At 39.8% G+C, this 26,933-nt stretch overlaps 1 protein-coding gene across 1 annotated transcript in view; it reads right to left on the bottom strand.

Moving 5' to 3' along the window:
- LOC137272686 (gamma-aminobutyric acid receptor subunit alpha-3-like) overlaps positions 1-26,933 on the bottom strand; it is a 100,056-nt gene that overhangs the window by 39,006 nt on the left and 34,117 nt on the right. Inside the window, exon 2 of the mRNA XM_067805065.1 lies at positions 7,836-7,936. Coding sequence (XP_067661166.1) covers positions 7,836-7,936 — 101 coding nt within the window. The remainder of the gene's footprint in view (positions 1-7,835; positions 7,937-26,933) is intronic.

Genomic DNA, 26,933 nt, shown 5'->3' with positions numbered 1-26,933 from the left:
TTTCTGCAAGTGGGTACACATCCATAATAATGACAACTGTTCCTTGTGAACTATTCGACATCAAAGCAGCATGTGAGTGTTAGTATTTTAGCATTGCAATTTCTGCTCTCGTGTTTAAGATTGTTCTATTCCACACATAGCACCTCATTTCCTTGGTGCGTCACAACTGTTGTCTACAGTTTATTAGATCGTATACAGAAGCGACAAAACCCTTTCATAAGAAATCTCTGCCAAAGCAGAGTCGATTTTACAGCTGTGATTATATCACGAGAATATCTTTGGTTCAGCATTACAGCTGTGTGATGTTGATTGTAAACAAATCTAGTCTGATCCAGTGACCCGCTGCGTTTATTTCGTCATCAGCAAGGGCCTAGAGTTTCGAAGCTCTCTTAGTGCTAAGATAGTTAGTTACAAGTTAATGTATGGCACTTACGACTGTTAATGTAATTGCCATCTTCAAGTGACTATCTTAGCGCTAAGAGAGCTTCGAAACTCTAGGCCCTGGTGCATGCAGCTATCAGTCATCAAAGCATGTGTTGTTTATGTTGTATCCCTAGAACTAATGCATTCGAGTCCCGAATTTTATGCTGGTTAGTTGGTTTGCCGGCCCCATCACTGTGACCGTAGTAAACGTCACATGCCTGCATTAATTCAGGGTTTTTTCCCTAGCTAACGCGTAGTCAGTCAACTGACCCGCACAGATGAATACGTGAGCATATTCTTCAGCTGCATCATAATACGGTGATCGCCAAACACAAAACACCTTTTTAAGCGTACGAGGTATGTTGTTGTGTTTGACGCCGCACTCAGCTATATTCCGGCTTTATAGCATAGGATTACGAGATATTTATATAACGCACATATTCAGACAGCTAGTCATGTTCAATACGTTGGTATTTTTCCCTCTGGATTATTGGGTGTCAGTCTCAAAGGCACATCATATTATCAATCTCAACTCCCTGGGGATCATAAACCTCTTGCAGTCACTAAATGCATCGACTTATTCAGGCGATCTCATCCTCATGAGGTACCCATTCACAGCGTGGTAGAAACATCGTCACAGTACTTTAGCCAAGGTCATTGCTCGCTGCTGTACCAGCAACCGGGTGTTTGCAGTATTCCTCTTGTCACCACTTTGTCATAAACGGATTTAAGAGTTCTTTTAAGTACCCGGGGCTGTGTATTGTACACTGGGTGTGACAACACTGAAAGAGTCCGCACAAAACGTTTTTACACCAGGTCACGGGTGTGCTCGATCCCCAAACCTCAAGTTCGCTGGATCGCTAGCCTGGCGCTTTAGTCAGCTCGCCCACCATGTCCCTAAATGGCGGCAGTCTGGAAATATTCAAATGTACGTCAGACAATCCAGTGATCAATAGCACGAACACCAATCTACACAATTGGGACAATGTAACCAAGTCCAAAGACTGGTCCGGATGAAATACATAAGGGAACTGTGACAGTTAGAAAGTTGGCCTCATCTCTTCTGCAATGCGGTCTTCTGGAAAGATTAATAATGCTGTCCTTCTGAATATTTACACCTTAAATGTGACACAAATGAGATAGACTCACCTTGTCACTGAGACGATTAGTCCAGATAGTTACAAATGTGGACGTGACTTAGGCTATTAGTACATTTCACATCATGACATAAAGTACACCTTCGTGTGGTGTTTGAGTCGCTACAGTTGACCGTAAACATGGCACCTGAATACAGAAATGCATTTCAATAGTTATTAAGGCGTTGGTATAATTGATCGCAGAGGATCACTAACGGATATTATAATGACAATCATGAGGCGCCTTCGTCGATTCTGCGCCTTTTGCCAATCAATATGGTGATTGTTTTGACATTGTTGTACGGGTTCCGTTGCACTTCGTGGCACGACCATATAACTTCTGTGAGATTTTCACGAACCGAACCACGTGATGTGTTTCACAACTTGGAATTCAGAATAAAATATCTTCAAAGGTTCTGATATTCAATATGGGAAGACAACAATCTTAATTAGTGTACCAGGGGCCTTTAAAAGATCAGTGAGGCTAAAACCGTCCTTTAGATGATTTTTTAAGCAATTTACATATTTTACAAGCTCCAAGAATGTGATCAGAATACTTCTGGCGCTGATATTCATAGGCAAGAACTATCGCGGCGTTGGCGTGGTTTGTTCAAACTCTTGCTCGAAGTTGTTTGAACAAGGTTACGGCGTTAAGACTCTAGCAAAGCTTTCAAAATGTTTAAAGTAGACATGATGCCGACATGTACATTTATGAAAGATCCCTATTTGACTGGTAGCATTTATTCCGTCTCTGACTTGCCTTTGAATATGTGAGATGTGCCATCGGTGGGACAGGATTACTTTTCTCAAACATCTGGTGTCATCGCTATTATATAGTAGTTAATAACAAGCTCATAACATCGTCAAAATCGCCCAATAACTTCTGTTTATAATTTCGTTCCTTTGCTATATTTTGAACTTCTCCCATAGGGCTAAATAGTAAAACTGTGTGGGAACTAGTATGTCATGCACTGCACACTCACCCACTCACTCACTCACTCACTCACTCACTCACTCGCTCGCTGTTTGTATTGAAATAACAATGAATGGATGGAGCGTAAGCCGTAAGAGATGACAGCCAAATAGGCCGTCAACAACGTGGTTGAATATCCTATTAAGACCCCCGATATCCCCCTCCTCCACTCCCCCGTCTAGGATTGTCAGAATGAGTGAAATTGCTATAAGAGAATGGTTGATAATGCTGCCAAGCATTGATTGTCAAGAGTGAATGTTGCTGACCACAGCAGCAGTCAACAATAGACAGTCAATATCACCCGGCTCATAAACATCCAAGTCTTCACCAGACAAATTATCATTTTGGCACACGAGTCATGCTGACACTTAATCAACAATAATGAGCATGGCCAATCCATCTACCTTAATTGCATCTTTAGACAAGCACCAAAGCACCAGAAGCTTGTTCTAATCAGATTCCTCGCAGATCGCCCTTTTAATCATTTTATCCTACTCACCCTCACCTCACCTCACCTCACCCATCTTGACTCATTCACCTTGCCTCACCTCATCAATCCCATTTCATTCACCTGATCTTGCTTCACTTCACCCCATTCACTCGTCTCACCTCATCATCTCATTTCATTCTCCTAACCAGGAATTACCTCACCAATCTTATCTCATTCACCAGTCCCATCTCATTCTACTCACTTTCGCCTCAGTTCACCAATACCCACCTCACCTCATCTCACCTTACCTGATGTCACTTGTCTTACCTCACCCTACCTATTTTCCCCTCCTTCTTGCACCAGGCGTCATTCCAATGTGATATACATGGGAATTCATACACATATGTTCATCATATAGTGCAAAAAGAGATTTCGTATGATGTGAAAAGGTTTTGTCGCTTTCATTTACCTCAGTTGTCTTTTCATATATCAAAATATGACTAGCCGTTGTTTTAAACGCTCCTCCCCCAAAAAACTAGATACACTGATGGACACTACATACCAGAATCTTGCTGGATACAATTTTCTTGAATCACCACACCTTCTGCTACTGTGATCATGTCTACAAAAAGCAGAATCCATTTCAAACCGCTAATATGACTTTAAATGTTAACAACAAATGCACGACCATGTCAGGATGAGAAAAATCAGTATTTTCCATTTACTTGACGAAGACACACACTCTACTAATGCAGTCTCTTTGATGGAGAAGACGGTTTGTGAGCATCAACCAGTTCTCCAAACGGCACTTGATCTCAAGTTAACGAATGCGGTAAGGTCGTTTCGAGAAGAAAAAAAAACACGTCCCTGCATTCAGCAGATTGAAAGTTTTTTATCAAAGAACCTGAAGACGTTATTTTCTAGTCTCGCCTAACAACTTGCAAACAGCTTCCGTGAGGTTTCACGGAATAAAATTTGTTTGGCCAAAAGCAAACTTCATAAAAAAATTAACCCTTCAAAAGGAAGAGGGAGGGGAGAAAGACAGATTCGATCGCTGTGTTTTCATCCTTGCAGGTATGTTTCTAACACATTAGACCACAAAGGCGATGAATAAAAAAATCTGCGATAATTGTCAATTCAGTCCACCTTGGGGTTATTAGTGTCCAATTACTCGACAGCCCCAACAAACTTCTGCCAAACAGTATGCTGAGGTTTAAAAATTAGGAGCCATGAATCGACCAACCCTACGGGTACAAGACGGTGAATAAATCAAGAGACGAGGGTCATTCCCAACCACGTAACGTCATAAATCCAGGTCCACCTTGGAACAAACTGGACAATCTCTGGTCAAACAGCCTTTGATTTGGACGAGTGTATGTCAGCAGTAGTTAGCGCTTGGGAATTCTATTACACAGAAATACTCGCTGGGAGTTATTGATGAGCCGTTATTCCTTTTCATGGTAAGCATAGATCAGCGAATCCGTGGTCGCTTTTCGCCAGGGGTTACGTCTCGATCACATTGAGTCCATCAATAGAAGTCCTAAGCATCTCTCAATGCTTTTTTCCTACGGTTGTTTGCTTTTGAAAATTCCATTGATTTTGAACGCATTGGCTGTGGTTATGTTTGTCGAGAATGAAGAGTCTCATTTGGTAACAATCTCTCTCCCATTTTTGTTTGGTTTTCCGTAATGGAGCACAGGAATAGCTCTTTACTTCGCAGAAAATTACTACTCTCAAAACCCAATTCTAACTTGATCAAACAGTAAACGATGCCACAAGATTTCACAAAATTCAAAGCTTAATTTAGACTTTTTCGACTATTTGAAAAGGGTACTGGTACCCATTATCAACAGAATTGCGAAGTTATACAGTCCTATATCCTATTACTCAAACACCACACATGCTGGTTAAAGAGTTACATCCTTATCAGGTCTGCACACATCACTGAATAATGAAGCTCAGTTAGCCAATAATGACTGTGAACATCTCTCAAGGCATTCATCGCCAAAGGATCCTGCTCTGGGAGTTTGACAACCAATCAAATTGGAAGAAATGCTAAGCACTAAATTGTCATGAGATAATTGACGATTTCATCGGGACTTGTATAAATGCTTTGCCGACTGGAATGTATATTGTGGGCAAACTTTGAATCAAAATTGCATGAAATTTTAAATGTCCTAATTACAGGACTTGAGGAGGACGGGATTCAATAATATAGCGTTATATTGTTATGTCATTTAACTCTACTGTACTGAATGCTAGCTAATAAACATTTACCGTAAAATACGTCAAAAAAGGTTAACCTTAACTACATCGAAAATCGAAATGAACTGTGAGGGAAGTAGATTTTGGTTCAAAAGATTGTATTATAAATTGAAATAAGTGACAGAAATACGAATTTTTGTAAACCGGTCCAATTTAACAGATCATAACATGTTCGGACTAACGATTGTTCTTTATCGCAGTAAACAATCAGGCAGCGGGTTCTTCGGTGAAACGAGTTTTGGCGAACTCTTCGTACAATCACTGTATTTTTAGTGGTCAGTTCACATTATTTTCACTACGGTTTTACCGTTAACGCCTTTATGGTATTTATTGGCCGATAACTGAGACTGGGTATTCTCTGGCGTTGGCGGTTAATATTTCATTGTGGACAACGTGTCTGAGTCAGACGTATTGTTATTATCAACGCGACGATTCAGACTACAGTTAATACAGATATATGGCATATCATGGTCCTCTTGAGCCATTCCCAGCGGAATTACACAATTCAGTATGGTGACATCTATAAAATATTTGTTTGCGCTCTATACCATCGATGGAGTAAATATCTGTTCTTCATAAGATCACCATAAATCACTATGTCGCGTCCGTATTATTCTTTTCATAGCCATTTCCGAAGACATTCCCAAACCTAAAAGTCACCGTTTGCCCTTTCATAGTGTGGACACGTATAGTTTCACAATAATCCACACATACTTCGAGCTGCCATTTGTGCCAGACCCCTTGAAGGGGCGGTCAGTAGGACAGCAGTCGAATATGACTCTTAAGTATAAAGTGGGCAATTCCTTGGGGCTTTTTGTGTTTACAGAGGATCATTAAAATTGACCAGCCATTCCCTATACACTCTACTAGATGTGCCTATAATGGAATTATCCTATATATAAAACATATTATATTGTCAAGCTGGGACATGGATAATCTATTGAGGGATGCCAAAATGTCAGATCTAAACCCTCTTGTCCAGTAGCGGTGGTAGGATTGGAATTAATTTTAAATATTTCATAGCTTTGGGCTTCGTTTGCCTTACACTGGGAAGCCCTTGTGCTTTGATACACGATACTACCGTTCTCAAACACTGTATATTCATCTGTCAATGACTCAGTGCCTTGAAGCTCGGAAGGAACGTATGGATAAATATCTGTAAATTGGCCTTAGATGCTACAATACTGATCCAAGGTGTATAATACACACATCCCTCGATGTCGTACAATCAATAAAATGCACTGACATAACATGTGAATATGAATTCCAGCCAGTCTCCAATATCCGCTGATACAGTTTCCATTGGACATAAATGGCTCAATAGCGATACAAATATAACCAATAGATCAAATGAAATCAGTAATGACACGATGAAGAGTTGGTTCAGTCCTATCGTCGCACCCGCCACTCATTGAGATAGCATGGCAGCAATATGACTGCATCACATAAACTTGCTAGAGGCAGAGAGATAGCAGTACATTTATATTACTAAAAGGTTTGAAGTACGATGGTCATAGTAAACTTTTATTGTCTACAATCCTTGAGGTATGCTTGTTCCAGTAAGCTTGTATTACCTACAAACCTTGAAGTATGCTGGTTGCAGTAAGCTTGTATTGCCTACAAACCTTGAGGTATGCTTGTTCCAGTAAGCTTGTATTACCTACAAACCTTGAGGTATGCTGGTTGCAGTAAGCTTGTATTGCCTACAAACCTTGAGGTATGCTGGTTGCAGTAAGCTTGTATTGCCTACAAACCTTGAGGTATGCTGGTTGCAGTAAGCTTGTATTACCTACAACCCTTGAGGTATGCTAGTTTCAGTAAGCTTGTATTGCCTACAAACCTTGAGGTATGCTGGTTGCAGTAAGCTTGTATTGCCTACAAATCCTGAGGTATGCTAGTTGCAGTAAGCTTGTATTACCTACAACCCTTGAGGTATGCTGGTTACAGTAAGCTTGTACTACGTAAAAACCGTTAGGTAGCATGGTAGCAGTAAGTTTGTATTGCGTAAAACCTTGAGGTAGCATCTTAGCAGTAAGCTTGTATTGCACACACCCTTCAGGTACTGTAGAGGCTGTAAGCTTGCATTACATAAACACCTTGAGGTAGTGTAGAGGCAGTAAGCTTGTATTATGCATAAACCTTCAAGCAGCGTAATACCAGTAAACTTCTATTGCGTCTGAGCCTTGAAGTAGCATGGTGGCAGTAAGCTAGTATTACGTGAAAACCCTGAGGTAACGTGGTAGCAGTAAGTTTGAATTACGCATAAACCTTGAGCTAGTTTAGTAGCTGTAAGCTTGTATTGCGTGAAAACCTCGAGGTAGCATGGGATCAGTAAGCGTGTATTACATATAAATCTTGAGGTAGTGTGGTAGCAGTTAGCTTCTATTACGTATAAACCTTGAGGTAGTGTAGTAGCAGTAGGTTTGTAATAGGTAAAAAAAAGCCCTTGCAGTAGAGAGGTATTAGTAAGCTTGAGTTACGTGAGCTACAACATACAATCACTAACGTTATACATTATAGTCACGAGTCCATGCTATTTCTTGCATTATTTTGAGGAGTGTCCAGTAAAGTACCGGTGTATAAGGACTTCGGGAAACACACTACTTACCTCCAAGACCTGGGCGAACGTCTTTGTTGTAATTATCTAGAAGCTTGTCCAGTACTGCCGATACCTCATCCGTCAGAGAAGAATATGCCCCCAAAACATATCTGAAATTGTAATGCGGAAGAATGAATTTGTTGGATCATCTAACAGTACCATATCAATCGATTTTTGTGTACCGTATTCTGGACTATAAAACGTGATATTTATTATATCATAAGATCCTACATATACACAAATATATGCAAATGTTTGTGCAATGAATGAAAAGAGACCATGTGAGGATAATGTCTGTGAACATTTTAGTGCTTTCTACAAAACCCTTCGAAAGTCAACGCATTTTAATCATATATGGATACTTTTCTACGCATATCTAAAATATTACATCGTCGGTTACTTATGATAAACTGTGGTCATGATCTTCTAACTCGACGATAGGCACTGTCAGAGCAGGGTGCTCTCGTTTTTGCTTTCCAGTATCTTATATGATTCATTTTGGAAGATGTGTTGATCAGATTCTCTAACGCTGTTGCATATTTTATGTGACGGACGTACGAGAAGTCTGTCAGCTTTGGAGTTCAGAACTACTGTCAACTCCGGAAATAGGGAACCCCGTGGGGTCTGTTGTTTGTCACCTTGAAGGAAGTTATCCTCCCTCGAGATAACGTGAAATACAAGTCACAAATTGGCGAAATGGAATTTTTCTTCCAGACTCTATACTCAAAGAAATACCACCTGTTACCTTTTTAGCTCTGCACTTTTCACTGTGTGTTGAATTGTCTTTTTATGTCAGCCGTTATCCCAGTTTTTTACTTTTTGAACTGACTGCGGCACTATAACATCAAAATATGCTAACTTTTGGAGACCATGCTTTCATTTACAGATTTGTACTTAATCCCTGTACATTGTGTTCTCTTATGATGTGATATTCCATCTTCTAACGATACGATTATTCCTAATATACGACTATGAGTTCTGTCACATCCTTAGTGTGGTACAAAACCTCACATGTATAATTCGTTCCTAAAACATATCCTGTATTGCCTGCATCTTACTGTATTTACACGAATTAGCGGACATTTCCCACTGGAAACACGTGTATAATTTCGTTCCTAAATATCCTGCATTGCCTGTATCCTACTGCATGTACACGAATTAGCGGACATTTCCGATTGGAAACTATAGCATTATCTCATCTCCTCTTTAAGACAAGGATATCCCGATGCTTACATTTATGTACGATTAATGTTTCAAAACTTGACATGTCGATAAGGACTTGCGTGGTCTTCTATCCATTCTGAGTAGTATATTAACTCAGTTTTCGATTTCATCAATTACCAGCATTTCGAAATATTCGAATTATCCGTACCGACGTGTTGTTGTGTCCCTGTGACGTGACGGTGATCGCTTCTTATAGATATATTGGTTGGTTTGTCTGGTTCAGATTCGATTGCTAAGTTTCCGTGACGCAGCTGTCAGTCAGTGGCGGTACTCACCCATTCCCTCACTCACTGGTCCCACTACTCGTTTTATATTGTTAATATTATATTAATCACAGTAAACACTGAGAATTTAAGCATTAACCGTTTATCTGGCATCTTTAATTACTCTTTCCTTTCCCGTAAAGAAGTCATCGTGTCGGGTTTCAGCACCAAACATATAATGACAGTGCAAATAAAATGTGCACAGTGTTCACGCTCCATCCCAGCTGCTTTGCGACGAGCGTGAAGTGCAAGGGTGAAGTGCGTGAAGTGCATGTGCCACATAGGTCTGTATACAACTCTCACTTGTTATTCCTATGAACCGAAGAAACAACGTTCACGAGGTGAACACCGAATGCGCCCAGTGCAATTTTCTGCATTGGTTGTCATGAAAATAACTTTGAGAACTGATAATGGCATTCACAAGCACTCTTCCGCCTACGTACAAGTGCAGAAACAATTGAGAGACCTTTGCGATCCGGTGACATATATCACACGATCATATCTCGTTACCAGCTCTCTAACAAATTGGACCGCCACGGTTTATATAGTACATCCGCTTTGTACATAGAGTAGAACGATTGGAACTTGCACCAGGAAAGCAGTATGATTACAGCTCTTTGAGAATACGCAATGCATGATCAAAGGGTTCCTGGAAGTAACGGGACAATAGTACAGGATGCCAGCTCCCGCATCATTTGGGGATGTGCAATGATATACCATTACAAATTACTTCCGTCTATGGGATGTGATCAACTCCTGCATCCCTTCATAATTAGAGTCTAAACACAGGAAGAGCTAGAGCCGAGACTGCACTGTAAGGTGAAGTATGCTTGGATTAAAGTGGGATTGCGACTTATAAGTGGTATTAATTGAAGCAGCTACAAATGTGTTGCGATCTCACGCTACGGATGCAGACAATGCTATTCGGACGCAGGTGTCCCATCATTTGGCAAACTAGAAATTCCAACTACTTGAGAATTTTATTTTGTTACATTCAGAAGCTTGTTCCAGAAAAGGCAATCAGTCATAAAGTGCCGCATTTTCAGAAGAAAACATAGACAGCTTTTGGTTTGATTTGTGTTCAAACAAACCATGCCTTTCTGTCCGCCTTGTGTAAAAAAACATAATGGCTGTCATGACTGTTTTAATCGTGTTAAGAATTCAGGGCGCACACTTTCGTTACTATTATTCTAGGTGTTCAAATTGAACATGGTATAAATAATGGTTAATTATGAAAGAAATACACTATTCAAGGCCTCAGAAAAGATTTATGGTAGACTGGTAAAGGACGTTGTGATTTGTAATTATATGTTCCTATGTTTTAACAGATGAGTACTTGACATGGTTTTGCATGTATTTGTGACAGGTGCCACAGATCTGTACAATACATTCATTTGTGCGCAAATATTCTGTAGTCACATAGAATTCAATCTAAAAGTGATTTAGAAACACAGTCACACAATCTTCTCTGCAGTTTTGTAATCTCTGTAATGTTTGTTGAAGTGTGCTTATTTTTCTTCAGCATATCGTCACTAACCTGTGATATTAGTATAACATCAACGTTATTCATGAGTATATTCTGGTCTGAAGAAGTCATACTTCCTGAAGAATGATGCTAACTTTATGAATAAACAATTCTTTATTCTGAAAAGGGTGTCAAGCAAGTGATACATGAGAACTCACGCATAAGATCGGGCCTAAACACACCGACGCTTGAATATAATCAGTCCCTAATCATAATTAGTGAAGTTGTACCTGTTTTGCACAATGGTTACGTTTCACTGGACCACACTGGCAGTGTCCTGTCACTTTATGACTGAGTCTTGGTTATATACCTTACATGAATTTCTGTCTACGCCCTGACCACACAGACACTTACGTACTTTCGAATTCTCCCCACTGGGACCGGTAATACGCCGGACATATATGTAATAGGCAGTATTTATGACCCCATAATTAATTTCCAGCACTTGGGGGAGAAATATCTTGCAGACGGTCCGGTGCGAAATGACCTTGACCTTGACCTCGACCGTATTCCCTTTCTTCAACGGTGAGGGGGTCAACAACCACGTCACCAACACTTAATGTCGTCACTTTTCCTTTGCACTGGCGGGAACTGGGTGCCTTACACTGGGTTTATGATTATCACTCCGTGTCAGTTTTGACGTGATTACGGAGCTGACAATCGTGGTGTTAACAGGGTAAGGTTCAAATTCAGGGCAAATAAAGACAGATGCCTTGATATTTCCAGTGGCGTTCAAAATTTGTTGCAACGTGACTGCAAGCTTCCGCAACCACATGTAAATTATGTGCCCTGTCTGTGTGCGTGAACGCTGGTGTGTGTGCATGAGAGAGAGGGAGGGAGAGAGACTCATTAAATCAGTAAACCAAAATCAGTACCTAAAAGACGTTTCGTGTATAACGAGTCTTGTTTATATATCTGATAACCGCGTTCCCCCATTCCCCACTGTCAAGCTGCCTGATAAGAACAATGCAACGTATAGTTGTTTAATCGATATCACCTCTCAAAGGGCCTAACGTAACGCTCACTCTCACTCACTACAAAGCACAGGAAGGGAAGACGTAGCAACACTTCTGATTTATTCATCCTGTAACTAGGGAATAAATTCTACATGTACATATTTCCCTCATGGAAAGGATAGATGGAAAGCAGTACGATATTTCTGGTTCTCTCAATTGCAGTGTTAAATCCAACATATTCAATTCCGTGTGGGACATTACTTCGAGGGATTATTCCTTTGTAAATGCATGATGAAAGAAGTCGCAGGTTCTTCTCAAAAACGGAGTAGACAGGAGATGATTGATGCCAGATAAAGATTTCCCTGCATGTGTCGTTTTGTTGTCAGAATGATGATAAATGCATATAGTCGAAAAAGATCATATAAATAAGGAATCGCAATAGAATATCATGAATAAATGCCAGTTTAGGAGAAAATGTTACAGCATTTTTTATCAAATGTATGTAATGTGTAGGTGGGGCAAGGATGTTCTTCGCACTGACCCGTGAGCGAAAGATGAACGAATGGAAACATGCCTACAAATTAGAAGGAGGGTTTGAAACTCATGAATTTGAAATTTCTTTTTTAATTTTGGGCGAAATGTAACGGATTTAATATTAGATGCAAATATAATGTTCAGCAATGTCAATTATATTGGAAAGACGAAAGTTATCCCCAAATATTTCACATTATATACATATAGAAAATGCTGAGCATGGCAGCCTGTGTAATTTCATTTCAACAGTGAGTGAGTTTGATTTTTTCGCCGCTTTTAGCAAATTCCAGTAATATCACGGCTGGGAACGCAAAAATGGGCTTCGCACATTGTACTCATGGGGGGAATCAAACCCGGGTCTTCGGCGTGACGAACGAACGCTGCAACCACTAGGCGCCCTCATTGGAGTAGCCATGATATGGTTGAAACATTAAGTGCGGAGTAAAACCCTAGAACCCGATTCCCCCTGCAGTTAAAGATAACTAACTTTGTAACATGGCACCATCACAATGGCATTATTTCTCCTTGTACTTGTAAATTGCAGACAAACCACCACATGACACCTTTATATTCTGAAACAACATTTATATCTGATGTTATTATCTTATTCAGCGTCAACGATTCAAATACTCTGAAAACCCCTACATTATTCCTTGTTCAGTTATGTCTGTCATTTAGATCAAGGTCAAGGTCAAGGTCAACGTAGACGTGCTACCCCTTTAATTTAGATATGGTTTTATGGCAGCATTTCCCTGCAGTAGTTTTTGAATAATGCAATAATGCATAATGTTACGAGTACCGAAAACGAATGTGACGTTATCTTTGACGATAATATGAGCGTATGGTTATAGAACCATGACAGGTTGAGCACATTTCTTGTTGCATTTGTGCTGCAGAATCACTCGCACGGGGACAAAGCTTCACAATAGCAATTTTGTACCATCAGGCATCATAAAATGTTACCCAAAATGCAATGTGGCAAGTCTGTGTATTTTATCACTGAGGTTGAAATATAATAAAGTTGTAAAGTAGTTATTTTTTATGTTGCCGCTATCTGCTTGGAAGCATAGATTCTTTGACGTAAAAACAAAATGTTTGACACGCCACGATTTATTTGACATGGTGGTGTATGACTTCCATGAATTATCAGTTCTGTGCTGATTCATTTACACCAAACTTGAGATAAGAACTGATCTCCAAAAATAAAGGCAAAAGCTGACTAACGAGATCGGGAGGTCCGACCTGGCTGATCGTAGTCCAGTTGCTCATGCTGTTGATCATTGGACAATCAGGTCCAGACTTGATTATTTACAGACAACCGCCGCATAGCTGTCATATTACTGAATGTAGTGTTAAACAAGAAACAACACACAAAGCATGTTCACAAACATGTACGCCTCAGAACTAAGCGGTGGGGCGTGTGTCGTCTTACGACATTCCAGTTCCATACGGTTCGAATTTCGGCCTCATTTTATAGGTTTGTCAGAACCATATCCGGGCTTGCGGGTTTCACCAAAATGGTATACGTCTGAGACCTACATTGCTTCAGGACTTTTTCCCACATTACACTGACATGTGGCTATGTATCTGGAATATTTTTCCGTTCGGCGTTAAGCCAGACTAACTCACTCACTCGTCCATCATCCCGCTGACTCACCCTCTCAAACAATGCTTTTCCACACCCAGTACCATTCACCACGACTATACCCTTTGAAATGGGGGCGGTGGCTAAAGCGTTCGCTCGTCACACCGTAGACGAGGTTCGATTCCCGACACGTGTACAGTGTGTAGATCCATTTCTGGTGTCCCCGCGTGATATTGGTGGAATATCTAAATGTCAAATCTAATCTAAACTCACTTGTTGAAATGGGTTAAACGGTTGAACCAGATCATCAGCTCGGAGACACATTACCCTGAATGCGTAGACTGCCAAACAATGGCAGGTTTGGTAAAGACTCGATTATTTACAGGTCGCCCAGACCTCGCTAAAAATAGCTGGCTCGTGGTAAGGCCATCAGACAAATATCCATTAACAACGTCATCGTTAGTAGTTGAAACTTTCTAGGTTGGATCACTAGTCTTTGCGTTCATACAAATAGACATTTTAAAGAATTTGCCGTGGATTACTTTGGGTAATATTCTTCTAAAAGTTACACACATTGCAAGCCACACTGCTATTGATAGGAATGCCTAGCAGCATGGAAATAATACTTCTCAGGATCATAATAAATCGAAACGTCCATTGCAATAAAAAATATGTGAAAAAACTGGTAAAAAGTACAAACACTTTGATAACACAATCATGCAAATGTGTTAATAAGCATCAAAGACATTTAGAAAAGATTGCAGCACCAAAACCCTTTGTCTTTCGCACAAATGTGCAGATTGTATGAATATATGGCGGTTCAGCTTTATGAATGTGTGTGATTTGGTCCAAAACCTCCTTTCTTGAAAATACCCTAAAGGTTACTATAAATGATAAATCAAAATATCTGCTAACGGCATATCAAATCTCTTCTTATTTCGATTGCATAGCGCTCCCAAATTACCCTGCAAACACCAAATCTGTTTCTAATCCTATTTGGCCACTAAAGTCACAGTGATAAGCCATTGCGATCGATTGGCTGCATGCAACGAATGCCAATTACAAATAAATGAATCGTGATTATGAGACCCTGATCAAGTCTGCTACACTTGCGATGTTCTCCCTTGTGATGTTTGTAACCCCAAAGAAGAAACCCCTAAAGACGGGTGTGTTTCAAGAAGGAGCTCTACAAATATATGCAGCCAAAAGCCAAATAATCTCAGCATCTCTGATTACAGATGTTTTAATGTTTTTAGAATAGTACCAGAATGCATTTGAAACGACTCGCGCCATTGATATCATTTTTTTTAAAAAAATTAAAAAGTAAAAAATAATGTTATTCAAATCACGTTGTCAATATTTCATTTTTGCTCATAAAATATTCACAAATTTTTCATCTCATAAAAACAGCTGTTGACGTCTTCAGTGTCTTTGGGAATATTTTCCTGATCATTGTAGCATTTCCCAGTAAACTGTGTCTGCGCAAATATAAATTCTGATCTTGTCACACGGGTTATACATTAATATTCTTACTGAAATAAGAATCTACGGGTTTTTTTCTATTGAGAGACAGTAAAGGATTACTGTTGATGTGATGCTTCTTAAGGTGAAGCCGCAGACAAGGCTGCAATTATTCCCCCAGAACAGACGACCAGACAGTCAAGTTCCGAAGTCGACAAAAACACAATTCAATTTCATTCGAGAGGTTCAGAAACCTTAAAGCTAGACGAATTTGCACTTAAATTCACACCAAGTGTAGTGCAAATAATTTTTGAATTAATCACAGGTTGGACTGTTATTGGAATTAGTGGACGATTGATGGTGGAGCTCTCACAAGATGGCTTCAAGCAAAAAAATCCGTGATCCCTTCGATTGGAAGGGCAATAGTACAGTATATAGGTCCATCTCGCTCGAAAGAAGATCACGTTTACGCTGAAGCCAAGACATTTAACTTTTTCGTGGAAAACATAGGATGGTAGCTGTCAGAATGAGTGATACCAAATTCAGTATATCCAGATGAAATGCGATCTCGAACGGTGCCAGAATATATTTATTGATTTCACTCGGGAGATTCGGAATATGTTCGTGCATAAACTGTTTTGGTAAAATGACAATGAACCCATCCAATGCCATCTTGAAACCTGTTGGACTATTGAGCCAAATAAAGATTAAGGTCAAGAATGTCCATCCGATTGCTACTTAAATCTGATTGTGTTGTTATAGGTTCCGAAATGGACATCGTTTCATTAATAACCTCCAGATGTACTTTCATGGACGAGATATATTGGACAAGATGGCGATTGTGACAATTTTCAATCTAAATGAAGAAATTTATGACTGTGTGCAGTCCTTCTGAATCAAACAACATTAAATCAACATAGAAGTATTCAACCTTTGCTTCCACTGCTTTCATAAACTTGCACCATTACCGAGAAACTGTCATATTTTAAAGGCGTAGAGATAATCGTCTTTCGGAACTAATAGCAAACCTACCTCAAAATGCTAATGCAGTTGCCAAACAATCTTTCACATCACGAACGCCGTCTTTTACGTATAATTTAACAGACATAATAACACGCATTGTCTTCCCATCACAGTGAAGGATGTTGATGGGACGAAGTTTACAAGGTACTTTGTTTATTGTTTGTGGTATTTACATGATAACGTACCGCCTATGGCAAGTCATAAATCCAGGATGCTTTTATGTTCTAATTAAAAGGCAGGTTAGTTTGTGCCGATTCGCTCTCAGTATTAATTGGACCACATCTCACAGCACTCAGACACTGGGTTCGTGAAAGGTGATTTCCAATCAGTATATGTCGTGCGGAAATGTCGATGAGAGCTCACAATTCATTCATACTTATATTAATTAACTGGGCTGAAAGGCAGTGACAGTTACTTCATTATCAGACCTGATATGTTACAAGGTGTTGCGGTGTCAGTTTCTCACACCAAATGTAAATACACTTGCGGATGATCACGGTCAAAGAGCCCTTTCATATCAGTCCTTTGTATAGGATCATTCGACCACCATTCAAAGGATGTTAAACAGGACGTCTCTACATTTTTTGCCTCAGTTAGATAAAAGAGAACATCAGAGATATTGCCGTCTGTGATAAGTTGAGTTAGATGACGAATTCGTCTTTCGTCTTTGTATAGACTTCCTGTTACATGGCGTTTCATGTTGATGGAGACAGTTGTGCAGAGTGTCGCAAATGACAAGTATGGCGTTGCTGACAGGCAATACCAAATCTGCAGTTTAAACAAACCACAAAACCTATGGATTTTTAACGGAACAGGATCCAAATCACACAACTATTTGTGGGAAAACAGCGAGGCAATAGATAGAAGTCATCTACACAACCACACTCTGTGCATGACTGTGCTACCGATACAAATAATTTCCGATTGACAGATTCATAATCTGATTCCTGACACATGCATCGCCGCCTGGTGACAAAATCAATATCGATACATAAAAAAACACTGTAGTAAATATTTATTTTTGAAGTGTTCTCATACACGACCAGTTTGAAGCATTTAAGTTATGCACATTGCTCAGATTTCGTCCGCTCGAGTTTACTTACGTCAGTTTATAAGCATCCTATTCAGTTAACACAAATACATGTTTAACAGTTTAGGCTCAAACCGTGTCTTGAAACAATGAGCAGATATAACCAGGAGTGCAGAGACGAGTGTGTGTTTCATCTGCTAGTCAAAATATTGCATATTTACGATAATGAATTCAGCCTCGAGTGTTCTACAACTTGTTCCTAGAAGTGTTAATACACCTTTCTCGAATATCAACTGAAATTAACATACTATTGAACGTAAATAGCGAAAAAGAGATGTGCCTTCTAAATCCAAACGTAAGTTTGAAATTGAACAAGACCAGTCATTCTCCTACTTATACAAAGAGTAGGCTAAGCTTGCAATACATACACATGAATAAGAGTATCGCGACGCACATATTTCGTATTCAAATCGTTATTATGTTTGTTTGTATGATTATTTTGATTTGATATTGGTTTCAGATAAGCAGATGCTACGATCAAAGTCAAGCATCACAAACAGTATGTGTACCATCTGTCATTAGGCATTTGGCAAATATCAACTGTTCTTACAACTTGGAAAATCAGTCAATTTCATCGTTGGTTATCAAATAGAGAGGTTTCCACATCGTTGTTTGTCAACGATATAATATCGGCCGGATGTATAGCCAGACAACCTATCACAGGTCTGTTGTTATAACCAGAGCAAAACGTAGCAGTGACGTCATCACTGGAATTTAAGGAAACGGGGAAAGGTCCACTGGTTAGAGTCTATTCCCTTTGTTGATGATTTTTTCTAGTGCGTATGCACAACAGAAGATCTAGAAGCAAGTACCGGTTGGTGAGGGTTTATTGGTGTTTTAGAGGTGCTTCGCACATGACTGTAAACTGTACTGATGTGGACAAAGGTGCATTGCAGACATTATGGACAGTGTTTTTGTGCCATATTTCGGTGACCATCCTCTAAACACAATGGGTAGTATTCATGGCAGACAATGCTTGGTCATATCGTGGTTGTTGGTGATTTCTTACAAGAGGCGGCACCAGCAGCTCTACCTCAGGTCGCTAGTCCGAAGCAGCATCTTTGGGACATTGTTTTTGTTTTGTTTTGGTTTGGGTTTTTTTGGGGGGTGTTTTGGGGGTTTTTCTTTTCCAAAACAAGCCGTCAAGCAGATATTGAACAGTTACTGTGGGTTGTGTCCCAGAATCTTGACGATAACCTCACGTGTTGTACGACCACAGTTATCACATTACAAAATGGCGCAAGTTTTCAGCAATGTTTGCTTCTCTTTGTCCAAGTTCTTTTATTTTGCATGAAGATTTGCCATTCAGTTATTCCTTGATGGTCAGTTTTCCAGATACGTCGAACTGAAGTTTGGATAGGCTCTTCTGTTATGGCTATTTGTAACAAAAATATTAGGCGTTGCGAAACTTTATTCCATGTGTATATATGCAACATGTTAAGTAAACCTTCTTTAGTTTCTCAGTCTTACCAACGACCTCCATCGCACGTTGATCTCATTTTAACACTTTCTCTAGCATCTTCCATTTGCAAACCAAATAATGAAATGCAAACTTTTCAGAGCGAAACAGAAAGTTATTGATTTGACTCAGGCTTAGTGCATACCTCTTCTTTTAAAAATGTATATTTCGCCAGACTTGGCTGATATCTGAGCCATGGTTGACCCGTAGGCCATATAGTATCTGTACACACAACTCGGGCTAATTCCTTCTGGCAGGTCTGTTTACAAGGGGTGTAATTTATTGACGTTGGTTATGCCAGTGTCGTGAATTCTTACCTTTCGACTACACTTTGATTTTGCAAGTTATAAGTTACGCTTTCGCATGTCATCTTCCTTCACAACATGGCATGAAGAATCGCGAATTGAAAGAAAAATTGATATTTGAAACATACTCCAGTTGGCACCTTGCTATTTAGGGACACCATACGTCTTGTAGAGCATGTTACTTATTTGTTTTACCACAGCAAGCAAGCAAAGCAGTCACAGAAATCGAGTTTTCTTCGCACATTCAGGACAACGTGAAGATGATTCGATCGGCCATACTGGAAATTAATTCCAGAACCTGTTTAGGAGTGAAGGCTTAATTACCTTGCCTGACCTGTGAGCCTAGCATTCAAAGATCACATACCAAATATAGTCAAGGCACTCTATACATTATTTACACCTGATTCGGTAATTAGTGCTTTGGTGTCAGCGATTAATTAATTTATCACTGACTATGGAGAACAGTGAAGGATACACATTCAATATATGAGCTTATATAGTGGTTTGTAATAATAAAGTGTACTTGTAATATGGTACCCCTAACCTCTAAGATCTTGTCTTGCTCGCTGTCACATCAAAAAGAAAATAACAGAATATATGACGATGTATCTGCTTTACCACACTCACGAACATGTTGTAAAAATAATGGATCAAAGGAATCCCAAATCGAAATTAGAGTTCATAATTATTTCTTAAAGAAGAATTACGATCACTTTTTTCTTCAAAGTGCAAACAGTGTATGTGTTTCCTACTTCATCAGTCGACCCAGACTTCCAACCTGTAGTCAAAGGCAATCATGCAAATCCGCGAAGTTGGGGCAATTTTGCCATCCTACAATGCCCTAATCTCAATCCTCTTTAATACGCTAGTTTATTACCGACCCAACAGTCCGACTCAGGTTAATTAAGATGTCCTCTTGCCTCATCCAACTTTTTGGCGTGCAACAAATCAAAATAATTGGTGTAAACTACCAAACCTTCCCCTTAAATACTGTCTGGGTCAATTTCAAGCTCTGCCTCGGACTCCGTAAGGGGTTGTTAAGGCTGGCAAAGCACCTTAAAAACCTCAAGCTGGCGTACATGAGATCGTTCCTAGTGAGGTGCAGCAGTGGTTAGAAGATAGACGTGAAGGAACATCTTACGTACTGCAATAAAGGGCCACATTCACAGCCACTGAGTTAGGTGAAAGGAATGGTACGCGGATTAGCACAGACAGGAAGATGTGGTTAAAGTATGGGTTGGTCTTCCAAGACAACTCTCCCGGGCTTTCGGATGATTTGACTTTGATTAAATTTGCATTTTTTCCTCTAGTAAATAAACATTAAAGGTTTCACGGATATTGAATTATTTTGTAGGTAGACACCGCCGAGTAGGTATCATCTGTTTAAAGAAATCGTGTGGATTAATTTCTGATTCATTTGAGTTAAGTCTTTCAGGCAGAACAATCATGAGCCGTTATACAGAATTTAATAATAAACGACTCTTTAAGAGTTCAGGTTTACGAGTCTTTAGGAAGAAAGTTTAGTTAACTGAGAGGATTCCCTAAAACACCGAAGGGTGAAATACGTGCACTGATGTTACTGAAAAGCTTCTACTCCAATGTACTCACCAAATGGTGCGGTAGGGCAGCCTGCTTGTTAAAGCGTCCGCTCGTCACACCGAAGCCCCGGGTTCGATTCCCCAGATGGATACAATGTATGAAACCCATTTCCGGTGTCCCACGCCGTTTTATTGTTAGAAAATTGCTAAAAGCGGCGTAATACCCAGTTCACTCACTCACCAAACCTTCAGTGGACACGTTATATAGTGCTAATCAAAATATCCCTTCTTGTACAGACAACTTTGTGACATTATATCAAACAGATATGGAAACCTATATGCTTGCTCATTTGTTTTACCACAGTAAATGTAGCGTCCGTAACAACGTATGGTATGGATTTACAATCTTAATGTTTACACCACGACGTCCCTAGGCTGCTCCTTCATCGGGTGAATGAAGGGACAAGGAACAGCCCAGAGGCTTCGTGTTGTAAATATCAAAGAAGGTGAAAATCCACTCCATGCGGATGAAGGAGTACGGGGTAGTGTCGTGAAAATGTCGTGTTGTAAATATTAAAGAAATTGTAAATCCATACCACACATTGTTATGTTACGTATCAACGTCTAAATGTCCCTCAAACATCAAATGTAACGTCTTTACTACAACCAGGACATCTCATCAAACACATTGCCATCGAATAATCATTCTTGTTTGTTTCATGTTTGTCACAATCAAACACATTGCCATCGAATAACCATACTTGTTTGTTTCGTGTTTGTCACAATCAAACACATTGCCATGGAATAACCATTCATGTTTGTTTCGTGTTTGCAACCATCAAACAGGGTTGTATGCTTTATTTGCCATAGTTCCGATTGTAATTAAGTAACATATCTCAGAAAAAAACAACATCATCTTCAAGTCGAATCGATGATTAAAGAAACCATCTGAACAACTCCAAACGCTCTGAAATGTTCCAAAAGCACATCAGTTAAACGACTGTTTCCACATGTCTTTGTGATCAACATCATCGTACAAGGAATTCGCTTAAGATCCTTTGATCTAGTTAGGAACTTTATAATGAGCTGGAAACTGTAATAGTATGCTTCATTACAAAGCCAAACGTCGTGAAAGACGTTCGTTTCCGATGTGGAAATCACTCCTAATGCAGTTATCCCCTTGGAATGTCATCAGCAGCTTTTTTCCAGTAATGACGACACCAGCCCACAGCTCTGATAACCTAAGCCGTTTGAAGCCACTCGTTTATTACCGGTCTTCTCCAAAGCGTGTCCTATGAATATTTGATCCCTCGTTCTAAGTTGGGGAATTTGAATGACTGAATGTATTTTAAACGTGAAAATTCCGGTGGATGCAAGTACGGTGCTTGTCCACAAGTCCATTGCTGTGTGAGCTCCAAAACATCGACAGTCTGACCAGGTCTATCGAGACCAGGCAATGGTGGTTGAAACTGTATTTGCATGGCTCATGATTGTGGAACAGTCTTTACTGTGGGGTTGGTGGGTGTTGGTTGTTTACGGAGGAGGTCTGCGAATGACTTGGAGCAGAAAACCCAATGATCAACTACAAGAGCGTTGATCTGCGCAATTGGGTACGATGACATGTGATTAAAGCATTCGCTCGTCATGCCAAACGCTGTGCTTTTTTTCCCACATTGGAACAATGTATGAACTTTGGTGTCCATGCCGTGATATTGCTGGACCATTGCTAAAAAAGGCATATCACCATACTCGCATAATCATCTTTTCTCCGAACCACTCTGTTCTACTCCACTCCATTCTGCCCCACTTCAGTGCTCTCATTTTCACTGCTTTACACTTCTCGCAAGCCTTCGCACTCTTGTTTACGATCAACCAGACTCTAATGCAGTAGACAATGTAAAAGAATATATATTTCCAAGAATAGCATAAAAATATACCGACGGATCATGTTATCGGACGTGGGGATCTTCTCCGCTTACCGTTCTGGGATCTCTGTATTCAGTATGATCTTAATTTGAAATGATTTTTAGCATTGTATGGATGAGGCCAGAGCAGATACCAATGTAGAAACGCGTTAAATCCTAACATTCCTTTATCAGAGTTAGTACACTTGATACCATGTATAAGGAAGGTTAATAACATAGCTATTGGCGAAAACATAGCAGGAACTCCCAATTGTCACGACATTCGACCAGCAACAAAATGATACAAGTAGACGATGGTAGTTTCACGTGTTCTCCCAACGCGTACTACAACGTTTCTCCAAACCCCAGCTGTTGCTGCAAAATAACACATCTTCTGAGGATATTCCCGCTGGAAATGAAAAGACGTTAGTCTGCTCTCGAGAGAGAGAAAGACATTCTGCACACACGCAACAAGCTGATCCTCTTGATAATGAAAGTGAAACAGCGACTCGGAAGCATAACATTCACCGGCCAATTATGACAGGTATCATAAATATCACAACGCGCCCGCTATGGCCATTCTGTGTGGGATTAATGGGCGTAGAGAATGAACGCCTTGGAATAAAAATGGTCGTAGAATCGAATGTCAGAAGTGATAAAACATGTAATGCTCAACAGCTTTTAAACCTTTATTTACACTTGCTTCAATATTCCAATGTTCCATGCTTTTCTTCTGAAATCGTGGGAAAATGAGTGTTGGAAGGCCTTTGACGAAGTTTATGTTTCTGTCTATTTATTGAAGATTTTCTACACAAAATATTATGGTTGCTTATTGTTTAACGCCGCACTCAACAATGTTCTAACTCTTTGACGACATTCTGTAAATAATCGGGTTTTGACCATCAATTCAGTGATTGACATCATGAGCACCGATTAATGCAGTGTGGATACGATGACCATCAATCCAGTGACATCAAGAGTGTCGATTTACACAATGTGGATACGATGACGTGTCAACCAAGTGAGTGATTCTGACCACCCGATACCGTTAGCTGTCTCTCACAATAGACGCAGACTGCTTAAAACCAATTCTGATCTGAATTTTAACGTTGAAGACGCAGCTCAGGAAGAGCACCAGTGTCGATTCCGGGGTTGGCAATGGTTCTAACACTCACACATGCCCATTCCCACTGCTTCTGGTCAGTCGTTTTGAAAAAGATGTAGATAGAAAATGGATTTATGTTACTAAATGTAACGTTTGTTCATGACAATGGTCCTGTAAAAGCACGTACATGACAAAGTAAGATGAGATTTGATGAACAGATTTAAGAAACGGCATCAAATCTAGGTTTTTCAGAAAAGGTATGGCAGGTCTCATCGTTTTATATGCACATGCGGTCTACAGTTTCCATAATCCAGACGGGAAAGTACCGGAATTTCATCAGGTGTTTTCAATACAGCATACAATTGTCTCAGATATATATGCATTTTCTTGATGGGAGAATGTAGGGCATACTGATCTTTGACCATGAGCAGTTTTTCAAAACGCGACTGCAAACACCTGGTGTCATCACTGATTTCCAATGATGCATTCACACCATTCTGACATTTAAGCCCAATGAAGTTATTTCCAACGGAAACATGTTATTCTCGGACGTTGTCATGCTATATTACATTGCAGACCTATATTTATTAATTCCATGAGAATAATGGCACAATGACCAGTAGCGTTGATTATCCATTCGAATTAACAGTAAATCCTACTACGGTTTGTCAGTGAAAATATGAATTGCCCATGTTATTTTTCCTTGGGAGCGATAAGGTAATTCAATATTGGAAGTGTTCGCTCGTCACGCAAAAGACCTGAGTTCGATTCCTGACTTGCTTCAATTCAAAGACACTGCATGCTTTCACCACCATGATATTTCTGGAATATTTGTAAAGATAGGGGTTCGGTGGTGTAGCGTAGTTTCTTATCGACACGCCGAAGACCCGGGTTCGAGAACCATTTCGAACCATATACGAGAACCATTTCTGGAGTCCCCAGAGGTGATATTAATAATTTGTATGTTTGTACCGCGCATATATCCATGGCTAACCATGCTCAAAACCCACCGTTACAATCTGATTATTATTATCAAAGGTAACAGAAGCTAGAACCGCTAGAAGGTTATAGTCATATGACTTATCCCACCGGGTACCCATTTTCTGCTGGGTGAACGAAGGCACATGCCTCATGCGAGACCTCATGTATCGGAGTGAGTGAGTTAATATTTAACGTCATATCGGCAATATCACAACCATATCGTGACGAGTCATGTATCGGAGGTGCTTCATCACACATTGCTGGAATATTGCTTAAAGAGACGTAAATCCATACTCTCACATCGTAAAATATTTCCCCATTATGATACTGTGACAAAATAGAAGCATATGCATGGAAAGACCCAAACCACACGTGGTGTACATCAAGGTCGTTGTTTGGGACTTGTGATTTATAGCGTGAACGTGTTCAGCCGTACGCTCAGTGTCAGTCTTGCCAGTGGGATGCCGAGACGGGAGAAGTTAAAGACAAATAAATGTCTCAGCTGATTCAATTGTAACCTCGCCGGCTGCAAAACAGAAGGACCGACCAGCTCAGTTTGACACTAACCAAATTGTGTGCGTTGACCTATTCACCATGTACTGGTATAAGTCATGTAGTTCAAGAAATATATTTGTCCAGCAAGACTCCATTGTCGTCACGCAGATAGTTTTTCTCCGACGATGGGTGTAATAAACGTCTAGGATATGTTTTATAAGTGCACGATTCAATAACAATGTGTCGTTAATCCGAAACCTCATTACAACGGACCTTTTGAATACGAGCGGTACTGTCTGGACTATCGAGGTTGAGTTCATTTATCACATCTGATTCATAAGTTAGCAAACTTAGATTAAAGTTTCTCACTGCAAGCACCTAAAAATGGATCACTTATGTAACAAAGACATATATGCTGCTGTTTTAGAGAAAACAAATGGACAGCGAACATCAGTTCTGACTTTAAGTTGTAAAGAAAAAATAAACCGATCGTGGTTATTTCCAATGGTAAATTCAACAATATTGATGAAACAATTAATGTGCAGTGAGTGAGTGAGTGATTTTGTCTCCAACAGTGTTCCAGTTATGTCATTGCAGCTTGAATGGGGAGGAAATCCCGAAGTAATGCAGCTCCAAAGTTGCTTACTACTTTGGGAAACCCTATTGGTAAGTATGGATTAGATTATAATGAAAAATTAATTCATTTGACTTTTTTGGTATGTACAGTATTTCCTTATCTATGTAATACATGTATACGATAAATCCATCACAGGAATATCTCACGAACTTAATGAACGTAAATTATCAATCAGCAACCTTATACCTTGAATATATACCATGCTTTTACACTTCATGGTGCATACCATAGGTACCTGTATCAGTATATAGAGTTATAGTTGTTATTATGCAATGCACATATACGTCATAATGCAACATATATATATCACTATTCATATCCATTCAACTTTTGGGGACAACGTTTATATGACGCTAAAACATATGCTTGTGTTTTTTCCAACTGTATTGTTCTTTATGCCTTTGGCCTCTTTGCCAGAAACAATGCTTATATAAAAACGGTTATGGCGCTGAAAAACCCAGACATAAATCAGCACCTCCGGATAACCGTCATAAATTCAAGCACTCACTATAACAGAAGTCATTATGACTTTAGCTATTACGACATTAGCTATTACGACAAATACAACTAAAAGATGAAACATACAATAGAAAACATTTAACTCTGATAAAAAACTGTTTCTGTCGTGTCTTTGTGACAGCTAGCGAGCTATCGGCAACGTAAAACATCGAACTCGACCTTACGTCACGTGAGGCTAAAGACAACGAAGAGGAAGTGAAGGGGAAATGAATGATTATGAGGATCAACAGAAAATTTCCGTTTGAACGATGGAATGTCGGCAAACAGGCTAGCTAGGGTTCCATCCAGCGGTCAGACGCTTCCTTGACATATTCTTGTATGATATCATTAATACACGAGCAACACATCTCTGGCGAGTATGCCAAAGAAGAATTAATGTGACACGTCGTTTGCGTTAATGTAGCGTAATTTCAGTTATTGGAAAATTGAGTCTTTATCTGCTGAAAAACACACTGTACCGTGAATACTCGTCCGCATGACAGTTCTGATGTATTGGTCAATTT

This window comes from Haliotis asinina, chromosome 2 (assembly GCF_037392515.1).
Source record: "Haliotis asinina isolate JCU_RB_2024 chromosome 2, JCU_Hal_asi_v2, whole genome shotgun sequence".
Lineage (NCBI taxonomy): Eukaryota > Metazoa > Mollusca > Gastropoda > Lepetellida > Haliotidae > Haliotis > Haliotis asinina.
Note: the sequence above shows the minus strand (reverse complement) of the source record. Positions and strands in the feature narration are given on the sequence as shown.